Source organism: Lepidochelys kempii, chromosome 21, assembly GCF_965140265.1.
Source record: "Lepidochelys kempii isolate rLepKem1 chromosome 21, rLepKem1.hap2, whole genome shotgun sequence".
Taxonomy (NCBI): domain Eukaryota; kingdom Metazoa; phylum Chordata; order Testudines; family Cheloniidae; genus Lepidochelys; species Lepidochelys kempii.
In genome coordinates, this window is record NC_133276.1 from 6,126,496 (window position 1) to 6,140,550 (window position 14,055).

Here is a 14,055-nt window from a genome sequence, read left to right on the forward strand (position 1 = left end):
AAGGATCTTATGCATTCTGAGCCCACCTACCCCAACAAGGACAGAGTCTGCAGCAGTTCCAGTTCTTGCTAGCCTGGGACCCAGACCCTGTTCCTTCATGTTGCCCTTCCACTAGCTTACCAGGCTAACTCCAGTAATATGAATTTTCATTTCAAGAACTCTGTTGAGGTTGCTGAAATTTTTTCTAGTCACCATTTGCAATGCTGACAGGCCCAGCACAATAGATACAATAGATAAGTAAGCATGCTGAGAGGCAACAAACTGCTACCGGCAAAGAGACTGCCACTTGTATCCTAAACTGCTGCTCTGGATTAGAAACTGCAGAATGTCAAAGCTCCAGTCCTCTCATGCAATACATTTATACCAACCCCAGCATCGACTGCAGAGCTCTGGTGCTTTCAGGGATACTCACTGACTGAGGAATGCAAAGAGATATCTCATTACAATCAGAGTGGTTTTTGGCAAGCTCAGAAGGACCTTCCGGATGTGTAGTGCTCGTTCTTGTAAGTTATCCATTGCTGAAAGGAGGAAAGAGCACCATGCAGAGTTATTATATCACCATGGCCATACCTGAAGTCACTGAATCTAAACGTTTGCAGCACACGAGGAGGTTCCCTACACTAGGGTGTAAATTATTAAAGATAGGAGCCAAGACACAGTAGCATAGAATCTTGGGGAAGAAAGGGACTATCTGCTTCCTGTAACGTGTATGATACGTTCTCCAGAAATGCCTTAAAGGAGGATGTAATGTATGCATAACCTGTTCTGCAAAGCCCTTTATTGCAAAGATACATGGTACATGTAATCTATCTGCCGGTTCCCTGAGTGTGGGTGCACTGAGTGATGTCTGTTTCACTAGATCCAACACAATAGCTCATTCCAATTAGCTACAAAAGGTGGGTGTTGAACAAAAAGTGTTTGGTCTGACTCAGAAAATAGATTAGCATAGCTGAAGGGTGAGCTAAAAGCTCTGCGTGCAGCAGACGACAGAAAAAAAGTGGGCAGCATAAATCCTCAGCCCTGGAAGGATGAAGTTATTTGGGAGCAGATTTCTTTTCATCTGATATGAATTAAGCTTTGTAAAGTCATTTACTGTGAGAAGAAAACCATGAGTTGTTTCGGAAGCAGTTATCTTTGCTCCAGTTCAAAGGTTGCCGCTGATGGATATTCCACTGCCTGGACAATAGATTCATTCTTTCCTGCTGAATGATTCGGCAATAATGGGACCATTTCAACTTGGTTTCCAACAAAAAAGAAAAAGCTTTGAAATAATCCAAGCTGTTTATACCAGGACTGTGATCGCTCTCACATTATACATTCGGTAGTGAGACTCCATAAGGAATCTTCCTTGTGGTTCAGAAGGGTTATTCAGATTGGTTAAAACACACAGCTGCTTCCCTTCTGGAAATACATGGCATGCGCCAGACAGATGTGCTGCATGTACATACAGAGCATCAACACTGGGGCTAGCAGGAAATCTCTCCTCGAACTGTGGGCTTCCAAGATGGCAGCTGCACGCACATTCTGAGTTGAGACCTTTAAAGAAGCATTTTGTACAAACTATTATTTTTAAAAAACTACTTATGAAGCTTTGGCTCTGAAGGTGCTGTGCCCACCATCTCGGAAGCGTGCTGCTCTGGTGCAGATCCTGAGGGATCCACTTCATTCTGTTCTCTGCTTCACTTTCCTAAACAGGCTCTGCTATGAGATTAAGGAGTCCTGCAAAGAGGGAGTTGAGCCGTCCTCCCTGGATGGTGGCTGGAGCACAGAGCCTAAAAGGGATTAGGAGAAATATTTTGGGAAGGGATGAAGATGGGATGCTCAAAAAACGTTCTCCAGGCTATGATGGAAAATAAAATCAACATTTTTGGTGCAATAAAAGTTTGCTCTTATTACCATAAATTTGATCGGGGGGGGGGAGAATGGGGAGCAGAAGATGGAGAGACGGGGGCAGGGGGTTGGTAAAGGGTCATCTGCATTTTTTTTGCAGGTCTTTTATTTAAATGTAAAACATAATTCGTTCATCTACTTACTGACACAGGCAATCAGATCATGAAAGATTTCCTTTGGGAACAGAGGGTGCTCCAGCCCTCGGAAATAGAGTTTCAGAACTCCCGCTATTGAGTCCATATCATGGTCGTTTTGGTCTCCAGCCAATGGATCCTCCCCTAGTTACAACAAACAAACAATAATAATAATAAAAAAAAAGGAGGTATGGAGGAAGAATAAGAACTTTGGTAGACAGAGGTTCTGGCTGCTCTGCTAGAAGGACATGTCTCAGCCAGAAAGAAGGATCCATTTAATCCAAAGGTTACTCCCTATTCCCCCAAACACTAAGCAGGTAATGGGTGATTGGGAAGCTGTCCACTGAGAACAGCAATCAAGAAAGGTCCTTGGCAGCCATCCTCTGTGGCTAGAGGTGGCTGCATGCCCCCAGTCAGGCAAATAAAGGGGTTGGACTTTCTCATCTGAGCCCAACACATGGAGGAAGAGTCCCTGACCTACGACCACATTGGGGGTGGAATTACTCCTGGAGCTGTGGTAACTTTGGGAGGCTCTTCAGTCCAGGTGTTTTTGGTTGGAGGGAACAGACCCAGCATTTGCTTAACAGGGTTATAGAAGATAGGAAGCACATGGCCACAAACTCCTAAGCAGCTCTGTGATTCCCTGTGGGGTTGTTTTGGGGCCTGCACAGCAGGCCAATGCTTGTGCCAATCACTACCTTTACAAGTCTTAGAAGGAGACATGTTGTGCTGGATTGCTAAGAAAATAAAGTTTCTGGTGCAGTTAATTTGTGACTATCTATACTATAGTTCGTCTGTTACAAAAAAGAAGACACACACTGACGGAGCTGTTCCCTATGGAAAACTCCCCATCTAATATAATTAGATTTTATGATTGGGCAAACCTCAAATCGAAGCTATATATATCCATTATGTGACTGAAATTACCAAAGCTTGCCTATTACTTTAATAACCACACAGGATAATAAATGGCCCACTATGAACCAGAGCATTATCTTTGATATTAACTGCTACCAAGGGTTCTGGATGAAGTAATAAACTGCACAGACATTATTGTTAACTTAGTCAGTTCTGTATATCATCCTCTTTAGAGAGACAAGCAAAATGAAGCTAAAATAAGTAGTGTCATTTATTTTGGGACAGTGATACTGGAATAACTGGCTGTTTCCCCTGAAATGCCTGGCATCTGTCCTTTAAGAAAGGTGGTCTTTCAGTCTGGTGTTGTAAGCCCTCACCCCCACCACACATGCATTTCCTTTGTTCTCCAAGGTATTTCATTCTCAGATAAAAGACAAATGCATTGTAGTCTCAACAACCTCATGGTTAGGCAGAAGATCTCTCTCCTCTCACTGATAGCAATTTGCTGTGCTCCCGTATCTGGGATATGGAGACATGTGAACATGAAAACTTGCAAGCAACACATGAATTGTAATATGAAATGTATGAGGAAGCAGGACCAGCCTTGTGATTTTTCAGAGTCCCAAGCAAGAAGGGGGCCACAAATTGTGAGGACTGACCTGAAAGCTAACTTTCTCTCTGATCCCACTGGGGCAGGGAGACCGGGTCAGATGTGACTTGCTGTGTCAGAGGACCCCCAAGGAGTTGCTTGTGCATAAGGCCGATCGTATATGCAAGCTAAAAACCCAACAAAAGCGCTCCAAATAAGAGTGAAATGAGCCTGAGTTGAAATGGACTCTTACTTGGTGGTGATTAGACTAAATGTAGTCATATTGCTTTACAAGAAATGTCAGGGGCAAGAGATCCCACCCCAGGCATGGAATAGAGTCTATTCACAAGGTGGAGGAAAACAGACTAGATAGTTAAACCCAAGAAGGAAATGCTCTGCACCTCCGGAGATGTGTGCAGTCATTAAACAATCCGACATGACAGGTGCCAAAATTCTGAGTGATTATTATATGGTGATGTTGCAAGACATGAAGCATAACATATCAAGTGACTTTATATGTTCAAGCTTAGTGAGCACTGAAAAAAAATTTCTCTGCCTGGAGTCATTTATGAAATGTAGAACTAAAAAAAAAAAAAAAAACACCACCACCACCACCACCATACTACCTAGGGCACAATCAGTTGTGTCCAAAGCACTAAAGGTATTTTAGAATGGTAACACCTGTGGTGATTGTATGATACAGAACACACCCTCCTTACCTCTCTCAAATGCATTTTTGATATCATTCACCTCAACCTGCGATCCAGACACTCTGAATATGCCTTCATGCTGCAGCCCTGTAAGGCAATAAGAGAAACCCACAATGACAATCCAAGATTTCAACTCAGTTCCACATCTAGCAAAGTAATATTGAAAAATCCATTTGAAAAGATGCGATTTTTATGGGAAAAAAAGTGTCAGCAAATGTCTGTTTCACCATAAATCACAAACCAACAAAAAATATTTCCTATGATAACTGAAGTTTACAAATAGGCAAAGTAAGAAAACGCTGCTTGAGAACTTAGTTTGTTTTAAGAATATTTACTTGAAATATTTTGGCATGTGATGTTGACAATTTGACTTTTAACAGTTTATAATGCTTTAACTTTTTGAATCTTAATGTGTACGCTCATTAAGACATCATCTGACCCCTACATAATTTCCTGTAATTGTGAAAATTCTGATACAACTTTTAAAAAATGCTTAAAGCTCATCGTTTTATGCAACTGCAAAAATTTTAAATTACACTTAAAAATAAACATTGATATCAGCTGTTGAAATTATTTAAAAAAAACAACATATGAAATTCTGCCCAGCCTAGGCACAATCAGGGTGGGATCCCACCCATCTAGAACATTACAACCATGCCAATAAGCACGACAGGCCAAATTCATAGATACTAAGGTCAGAAGGGACCATTATGATCATCTAGTCTGACCTCCTGCACAACGCAGGCCACAGAATTTCACCCACCCATTCTCACACCCTTTGGAAAATTTCCTTCTGCAAAAATCTAAGAATACAAGGGATAAAAGAGAACTTAACTCCCCTTCCACATCAGGAAGAAAGTGAAAAATATTCACTTCCCTCCCTCACTAGAAGGAAGGAGCACAAAGTACTCTACAAGCTTAAACTCATATACAACCTACACATGGAAGCCACTCCTTGGGTAGAACACAGCAACTTCTTATTCTTTAACAGCAACATTAGGAAACAGGACAAGAAGTGAAGAACTTATCCAATTGAAATTACAGAATATAACTACCACTAATGTGACTTGGTACTCTAGGGGAGTTTTCAGGGTATTCCAGTAGAGTAGTTAAGCATTAAAACTGATGGGGACAAGTAGTTGATGGATTCCAATGGATTCCTATAAAATATCTTTGCTGGAACATGAAATATAAGCAGCAAACATTTAAAACCACTGTTCTAACTTCGAAAATAATTCCAGCACAAGGAAAGGGCTGTATCTGTTCACGCCTCTGAACAGGAGCGGCAAGTTTGACTTTTGCAAAGCTCTATGTATGTTTATGTCACTGTATATGTAACTAATAAGCTATTTTGGATCATCTGTGGCCAGCTCTTCTTCTCATAAATTATGGTACTATTTGAATCCCCAGGCAATGACACTCTTGTGTTATATGGCCCTTAATTATTCCTGATATCATCAGCACACATCATATTGCACAGTAAAAATATATACCGAAATGCTGCAAACTGAGAATGAAAATGGAATCAATCCACTATCTACAGGGCAATCTTTATTCAAAAGCATCAATTCAGATGTAAGATGTAATAACCATGTTACAGAACTGAACTTTAATGGGTCAAGCCATCAATTCTTTATAATTCTCCTTTGACATGGATTTGTACGGGAGGAGCACGTCTCTAACCCCAAATTGTGCTTTCTTTAGCATACATTTTATTTAGTACTCCAACAGGGAAAAAGTGCGGAGAACCTATACAATAGTTTCCAACGTGCAATCATGATTAAAACAAAAGGAAAGTACAATTGGACCTATTCTCTGGCTCTGTGTATTGGTTAGATGAAAACAAAGCCTATCACTATACAAGCTTATTGACTAGCAGTTGTTCTTCATGCTATTATTAAATAATGTTTAATTAAAAACACACACAACTTAGAATAAAATGTATGGAAGAGGTTTATCTTAAAAGGCTACATTTATCCTTTATCCAAGCAAATAAATCAGCACCTCAGCTCCCCTGAAGGGTCACGTGAATATTGTGGGCAATAACAGCAGCTCAGAACTCCAGGCAGGGCGGAGTTGCAAGTAGGCAAGACAGTTTTTTTTTTTTTTGGGGGGGGGGGGGGGGGGACGGACGTTATATGACAAGAAGAGAGATAAAGGCACAGGAACAACTTGAACACAAAGGCCTGGTAACGTTGCCCCAGTCAGAGGGAAAAATCTTCCAACTTCATGTAAGACTGAAGACAAGAAGCTATGGGACCCACGTTGAATGAAACCTAAGGAAACTTGAACACTTCTGCAGTAGCGAAGTGACTCATCGCTGGGAAGGAAGGATACATGTAGGAGGCACTATTTAATGCTTAGCATTCCCCACTTCCAGTGCCTGCAGCAGCCACTCTGTCTTCCTGTGCTTAGGATAGACAATAGTGCAGCACTACTGACTCTGAGTGGACAGTGGTGAGTTCTTAGTCACGCCTGCTGTAGGATTCCAACACACACGTTCTGCACCAGGCTACTCTAAACATTCACAAGAGACATCCGCACATTGAAGTGGCCATGTGCTTTATTTAAATTAGAGCTGGATGGACTCGGGTTATGAAATTTGGATGTGAACTTTCCTAGAGTTCGGGGCGGGATCCAAATATAGGTTTTCTGGTTCCTCTTTATGAGTTTAAAGACCCTTTAAAAAAAAGTCCTGCCTGAATTATTCTGTCAAGGGGCATTTGAAAAAATGATTAGTTTTTCATCAGTAAACTTACCATGTCTGCTAATGAATCGTATGCAGCTCTCCACCACAAGGGGAATGGCTTGGCTCGAGTCCTGAGCAACCAAGGGAGAAAATTAAAACAAATAGTCAAGCACAGAGCTGACCGAGAAATAAACACAACTCTGAAATCCACAAGCAAAACTTCATGGAGCAATACACCTTCTGCCAGGGATTGGGAAAAGAGCTGTCCACAGGGCCTGAAGCATAGTCTCTGAGGAAGGTACTATTTGGTTTGTGAATTATCCTAGAGAAATAACATTGCCTTTTGCAGAGATGGAAACTGCCATCCCAAGCTATACAGGAATAAAATAAAATAAAACCAAGGACCACCATTTCTGATCTGGACTCGGTGGAGAAGACAGTTATTGGGGTGCATTAACATCTTTAGGGCACAGCTCCATGCAATGCCTCTGGAAGCACCAATGGAGTGGCTTGCCAGCTTTGCCAAGCTCACTCTTTGAGAAGGCCAGTTGGTACTGCCGTAATGACTAACTCTGCACAACGCCTGTGCTCAACTGGTGCACAAGGTGCCAGGGAAGGAACAGGAGAGTAAGGGCTAATCTACTATGCCCTCCCTTCATTCCGTGCAGCGCATGCTCACGCAAAGTTGTGGCCTTCTGGTCTCTCCACAGTCAGCCCTCATGGCTCTGTATTTGTGCATTTTTCGGATTGATTTCCATTTATCCCCAACATGACAAATTTTGGTTTTGCAGAACAAGCTCCTGACATTTTACTGCAAAAACATTTTAGCTGTCACATGCTGACTGACCTTTGGGCTAAGCACTGAGTACTGTAAAAATACAAGTTCACAATGACAGCTTGGAGTGCAGGCTGTTCTTTGGGCCAGGGCCAGAACACAGTAAATGACACTTTCTAGCTTGCCAGTTTCCACCATAAGCAATTCAATGATGAAGTTGTGTAATAGGCGAACAATTTATTGCATTTCTTTAGCCCCTTTCTTCAGAGGATCACAAAATACTTCGCCAACAATTAGACTCCAGCAATATCTGTGAGGGACTGTATTACTGTCCGCATTTTAGGAAAGAGTCAACTAAGGCACAGAGGTTAAGTGACTTAATTCAATTCTTTTTTAAAAAGGTTTAGTGATTTTCCTTTTAGTGGGCTGTAGAATTCCCTTAATTCATAGATTCCAAGACCAGAAGGGACCATTGTGATCATCTAGTCTGACCTCTTGTATAACCCAGGCCAGGGAACTTCCCCAAAGTAATTCCCAGAGCAGATCTTTTAGAAAAACATCCAATGTAATTTTGCAATTAACAATTTTTCCTCCTCATTATCTGGATTGCACTAGCTTTCTGCACACTGTAAAAGGGGACCCACTTCACAATACAACAGTGCTTTGAAACACTATGGAAACCTGCAGCTTACTTGATGAATGACAAAGAGTTTATTAATAATCATCCAAATAGCACCACAGATTTTCACAGCTTATTTCAGAGAGGCACCAAATGAACTTTAGAGAGAGAAGCACATTCTCTGTCCTCAAAGAGATTACAATTTTTGAACGATGTGCAATTTAAATTGGTAGGTCACACTCAAAACAACTATTAGAGCCACACGCAAGTGATTGCATGTGGATTTGAGGCACAGAGACATTTGTTTTCCCAAACAGATTAGCTTTTTGTTTAAGTTTTGGAGTCACAGGGTCTAGTACATCATCTCCAGTCAATTACACAATACATTGCGAGCCCTCAAACACGACTGTGAATGGCTCTCAACAGTCAGACATACAGCTATTTCACTTCCTGTTGAAAGAGTGTTACTAGCGTGTAAACAAAGCAACCATCTCCACAACAGAGTTGTTCAGGGTATTCAGAAGATTCAGCTCTGCATAGGAGAGCCTGCAAAACATGAAATGCAAATTCTCTACATGTGCAGTTAGAGAATAAAGATTCAGATTTTCCTTCAGTTTCTATAGCTTTTATTCACAGCAGCTCTTTCCACAAACGCTGCTCTGGGCTCCAGCATCCAGAAAGAGCTAAGACTATACCTTTCATCTAACTGCGGCACAGCAGCCCACACACTAAATTATGATCAAGCCAAAAATCTTGAGATGCAACATGGAAAGTGGGTTTTCAAAAAGCAGCACACTGGATTTTAAACGTAGCTTATAATCACGGCTCAAAATATAGCAGGGGACATTTTGCCTACAATTTCCTAAATAGGAAAGAAAAATGTAAAATACAATCGGCCCTTCCCTTAAACTACGAACATACTAAGACACGCATGGTGCTGGCTATCCTGGTACACAAGGTCTTCTAACAGCAATTGCGACCTACTTTCTGGCTAATGAAAAGTGTCAGCCGACAGATTTTGTAAGCTGTAGCTCAAGAATGTAAAAGGGACCAAAGGAGGAGCAGATGAAATGATGTTTCAAGTCAATTCTTGTCTTTATTCGAGGTGAAATTTTTCCCCCAGCTCCTTCCTATCCCAGGATAACATGATCTAGTTCCATTGTTATTAAAATGGCATAGTTTAAAAGGCAATAAGTGATCCACTATGGACAGAAAAAGCATCCTTAGAATTCCTTGGAGTCACTTTTATGAGGAAAGGTATGGCCAGAGTGCAGTTACAACTTTATTTAATAGAGATGTGAGTTAAAAAGAGAATAAAAAGCAGTACAAATAATGTGTGTCAGCAGGAAACCATGGACTATGAACCTTAGTGCAGCAGTCATGCTTATCCTTTACGTAGGCTGCAGCTACTAGCGAGTAATGATGTCACAGACACGCAGGTCTGATAGTTCCACCCACAGAAGAGAGTGATACAAGCACACACACCTGTCATGGGTGAAGATAAACTAAAATAGGATAAATACATTGCCCTATTCTGTCACAAGTTAACAGACAAATTATACTTTTCAACAAGAGTCTATCTCATATGAACCATATAGTTAACACACTTATTGCTCTTCAGAAAGACTACTGTGGGACAGAGTTTAACGATGCCACATGATGAATAGGAAGATGGTAACATGGCTCAAGAAGCAGCAGAGAGTCAAGCAGCTTGGGTTCTATTCCAAGCTCTTCCAGACACTATATGGCATGGGGGAAAATCACTTACGGTCTGTGACTCAGTTTCCCCATCTGTAAAATGGGGATAATACTGTCCTATGTCCCACTGTGATAATCAACTCATTAATAAAAAGAAAAGGAGTACTTGTGGCACCTTAGAGACTAACCAATTTATTTGAGCATAAGCTTTCGTGAGCTACAGCTCACTTCATCTGATGCATACTGTGGAAAGTGTAGAAGATCTTTTTATACACACAAAGCATGAAAAAATACCTCCCCCCACCCCACGCTGCTGCTGGTAATAGCTTATCTAAAGTGATCACTCTCCTTACAATGTGTAACACATTGTAAGGAGAGTGATCACTATTACCAGCAGGAGCGTGGGGTGGGGGGAGGTATTTTTTCATGCTTTGTGTGTATAAAAAGATCTTCTACACTTTCCACAGTATGCATCAGATGAAGTGAGCTGTAGCTCACGAAAGCTCATGGTCAAATAAATTGGTTAGTCTCTAAGGTGCCACAAGTACTCCTTTTCTTTTTGCGAATACAGACTAACACGGCTGCTGCTCTGAAACAACTCATTAATGTTTGCCAAATACTTTGAGGCCCTCTGATGGAAGGCTCTATAGAAGGGCAAGTACTGGAACAACTGGAAGTTTTGAGCTGATTCAGTATCAGCCTTTAACCAAGATTGTTCAGTAATTGGGAACACCTGAGCTCCAAGTCCTTCCAATATCATTATTTATTGTTGGTTTAGTATGAACAATCCACTCACTGTACAAAACACAAAAAGATCAGTCCTGATTTCCAAGTTGCCATTAATTTTAATAGAAGATGTATGTCAAAACCCAACAGATGGCTTTGAATATCTCATCCAATGCCTGCCTAGAAGTTACAGCCTCAGAATATAGGACTGCACTGAACTTGTATGGAATTCTGGACACCAGATCTTTCTCAAAATATCAAAAAAACATAAAAATGAAGTTTGCGATTGCCCAAAAAGGTGCTGCAAAAGGTTATGGAAGATCCAGGTTTTTACCATTCCAGTTCTTGCATTCCCAGACATTCAAGAAGAACATACAAAAAATTCCTATGCAAGAGACAGACGTAAAAATAACCCCCACATCCCCACACACAGAGCTGCATGCTTCAATGAGTTCTTTGTTACCTGCTTCCTTATAGTAGAGCTGCGTCTGCCACTGATCAGAAGCCCACAACAGATCATCGGTGGAAGATGGAGAGGAAAGAACACAGGCAAATGTCAAGGTGACCACTGACAACCAAAATACTTGCTTGAAGGGTATTTCAAAAACTGTACTCATTAGTCTTGGTGGGGAAAGGAGCCAGATATGGAAAACAATTTCAATCATCTACACTCTGTCAGTTCACAGCAACTTTGGAAACACTAAGTAATTTAATATAAAAGCACTGTAATCCTGAAACTGGAACAGGGGAGCAGATTGCCTTGACAAGCCTGTACTTAACCTCTTCCTTCCAACCATATGGAAATTCAGTATATAAACCCCTTCACTCTAAATCCAGTTGGTTATAATTTTCAGAGAGCACCCCTCCAAAGTAGGTCCATTATACTGGATGATTTAAAGCAGGGGTCTCAAACTTGAATCACCAGGAGAGCCACAGGAGAACTCGTACATTGGCCCGAGAGCCACATCACTCCCCCCGCACGCCCGCTGCCCCCCACTCCACCCCCGCCCCCGTGCAGGAGGTGTAGGAGCGAGTGCGGGGTATGGCAGGGGGCTCAGGGCAGGGGGTTGGGAAGCAGGAGGGAGAGTGGGGTGTGGCAGGGGGTTGGGGTGCAGGCAGGGGGCTCAGGGCAGGGAGTTGGGGTGTGGGGTACAGGGGGGGTTGGGGTTCCGGCCCGGTGCCGCTTACCTGGACCGGCTCCAGGGTGGCAGGGGCATGTGCCACGGTGGGCCAGGATAGGCTCCCTGCCTGCCCTGGCCCCGGCCCCGTGCCAGTCCGCTCTGGGAAGCGGTGGGCACCCTGTCCTTGTGGCCCTGGGGCGAAGGGGAGCAGAGAACTCCCTGAGCCGTTCTTGCCTGTGCGTACCTCCCCTGAAGCTCCCAGTGGCCTCACTTCCCCGTTCCCGGCCAATGGAAGCTTCAGGGAAGGTACCCACAGGCAAGGGCAGCTCAGGGAGTTCGCTGCTCCCACTCCCCCCCCGGGCTGCAGGGAAGCTGCGCAGGGCCCTCAGCACCACAATGGTGGCAAATCTGCAGGCTGGATGCAAAGCCCTGAGGGGCCGCATCCCGACCGGGGCTGTAGTTTGCCCACCCCTGGCCTGGAGGTAGGCTGGGGACGTGGTGCGCTGCAGAGGGAAAGGGGGGGGGGCAGTGGTGCGCTGGGGAGGGAAAGGGGGGGCACGCAGCACAGGGAGCTTGGCAGGCTGCAGGGAAGAACCCCATGGGCTGCATGTTTGAGTCCCCTGATTTAAAGCCACAGGGAGAGGGGGAGAAAAAAGTAAACTTGTTTCCCTCTGTGCTGTTAATATAAGTATATTAATGTGTTCTTCATAATAACCTCTGATAAAACATAAAAAATTGACACCAAATTAAACCTTTTCCAAACAACAAGATCACGATTACAAATGGCTTCATAATTACTGTTTATGCAGGAGGATATTAGTGCCTGATCTGAAGGAGGTCTGAGCCTGCTCTGCTAAAAGTCCTTCCTTTTATCTTATTTTTGGGGTTTAGAAATTCTTATGTTTCTGTAAAACTAAATCGGGGAGAAGGATAGAGAAAGCCTAATGGATCATTCAGCCCAGCTGCCTGCCAGGACAGTTAACTGCTGAATTCTAAGTATGTCAATTTTATTGTGTTTAAGAATCACCATTATAGCGTTCATTTTGCAGAAATGATTTTTTATTTTTTTTTTAATCAATGAGCTGTAGTGAGAGAAAGCAAGAGAACAGATTTCGTCAGCTGTCACAAGCAGTGAGGTATATTTTAGACTATTGGTGACAATGATTCTGATATTTAAAGTTGTTCACAATGAATAATATTTTATTACAGATGTCAGACTCTAATTAGGACCTGTCAGCTCCGCTTCACTGTGAGGAATGGGGAAAATAGAGTAATGATTTCAGATCTGCAGTAATCACCCTCACTTTGTTAAGAAGCCAGCGCGCTGCACAATCCCTGTGGCCAACACAGCCCCAAAAAACATATTCAGAGACACAGATCTGTTACATTTCACAGAAAGCCCCATCAAAATCATTTCCCCCCACCCCTCATGATGAGAGGCTGAGTTTCATATATTTGGTGACTTCAGTGGCACCGTGATTGATACTTGGCCCCCCAGTTACAGCAAAATATTTATTCTTCGTGGCCTCTCTCTCTGTGCTGCAATCCAATTCCATGTCAGGCCAGATGAGGTCAGCAGGGCAAGGAGAAGAAAACGCCTCTATGACCATTCTCTTCTCCCCCACCCTCCTATGAAGCAATCACAAGCACTTCAAGATGCTGCTTGGCTTCTTGTCTTCCGCCCCACCCCCGTGGATAAATCCTGAAGAGTCAAGGGCCTCATCTAGGTTAGAAAAACGAGGTGCGTTTAGCAATGTTGTGTAAGTGAACTCGAACACCATTTAGCCTCTAGAGCAGAAAGGCAACGGTGCTTAAAGATGTGTTGCTGAACAGGAAATTTGCAAACCCCACCTCATCTTCCTAATCTACACAGGTCCCGAGCTGGTGACCGACTCCTTTCATCAGCTGTCTTTTTGGAAGAGGCTCTCTTTGAAACAATGTTTATTTTAGCTATACCTACCTGGCAAGGGAGCAATCAGTCCTCTGACCTGTTAGGGAGACAAATCAAGCAATATAAAGGCTTGCACCAGGGAACAGAAATGGGAAAACGCTTTTGATGGACATGCAGACCTTAATTTGGAAACGGGGGGAGGAGGGGAAGAGGGAGAACAACAACTTTAAGGAGCAACAATGTGGCTGCTTCCCCCAAGAACTGTTGCTATTAAGATCACTAGAGCCCGTCCCTGTTGGCAAGGCTCCTCGGTGGCTGACCAGGAAATGCAGAAACCAGCTTCAGCTGCCTGAGG

At 43.0% G+C, this 14,055-nt stretch overlaps 1 protein-coding gene across 11 annotated transcripts in view; it reads right to left on the bottom strand.

The window, feature by feature from the left end:
• Positions 1–14,055, bottom strand: part of SRGAP2 (SLIT-ROBO Rho GTPase activating protein 2) — a 210,410-nt gene that overhangs the window by 28,201 nt on the left and 168,154 nt on the right. For all 11 annotated transcript variants that reach the window (XM_073319746.1, XM_073319744.1, XM_073319742.1 and 8 more), the window contains 6 exons: positions 13,770–13,797; positions 11,152–11,182; positions 6,941–7,001; positions 4,191–4,268; positions 2,034–2,168; positions 413–518 (listed from right to left, as the gene is read on the bottom strand). In XM_073319746.1, coding sequence (XP_073175847.1) covers positions 413–518; positions 2,034–2,168; positions 4,191–4,268; positions 6,941–7,001; positions 11,152–11,182; positions 13,770–13,797 — 439 coding nt within the window. The remainder of the gene's footprint in view (positions 1–412; positions 519–2,033; positions 2,169–4,190; positions 4,269–6,940; positions 7,002–11,151; positions 11,183–13,769; positions 13,798–14,055) is intronic.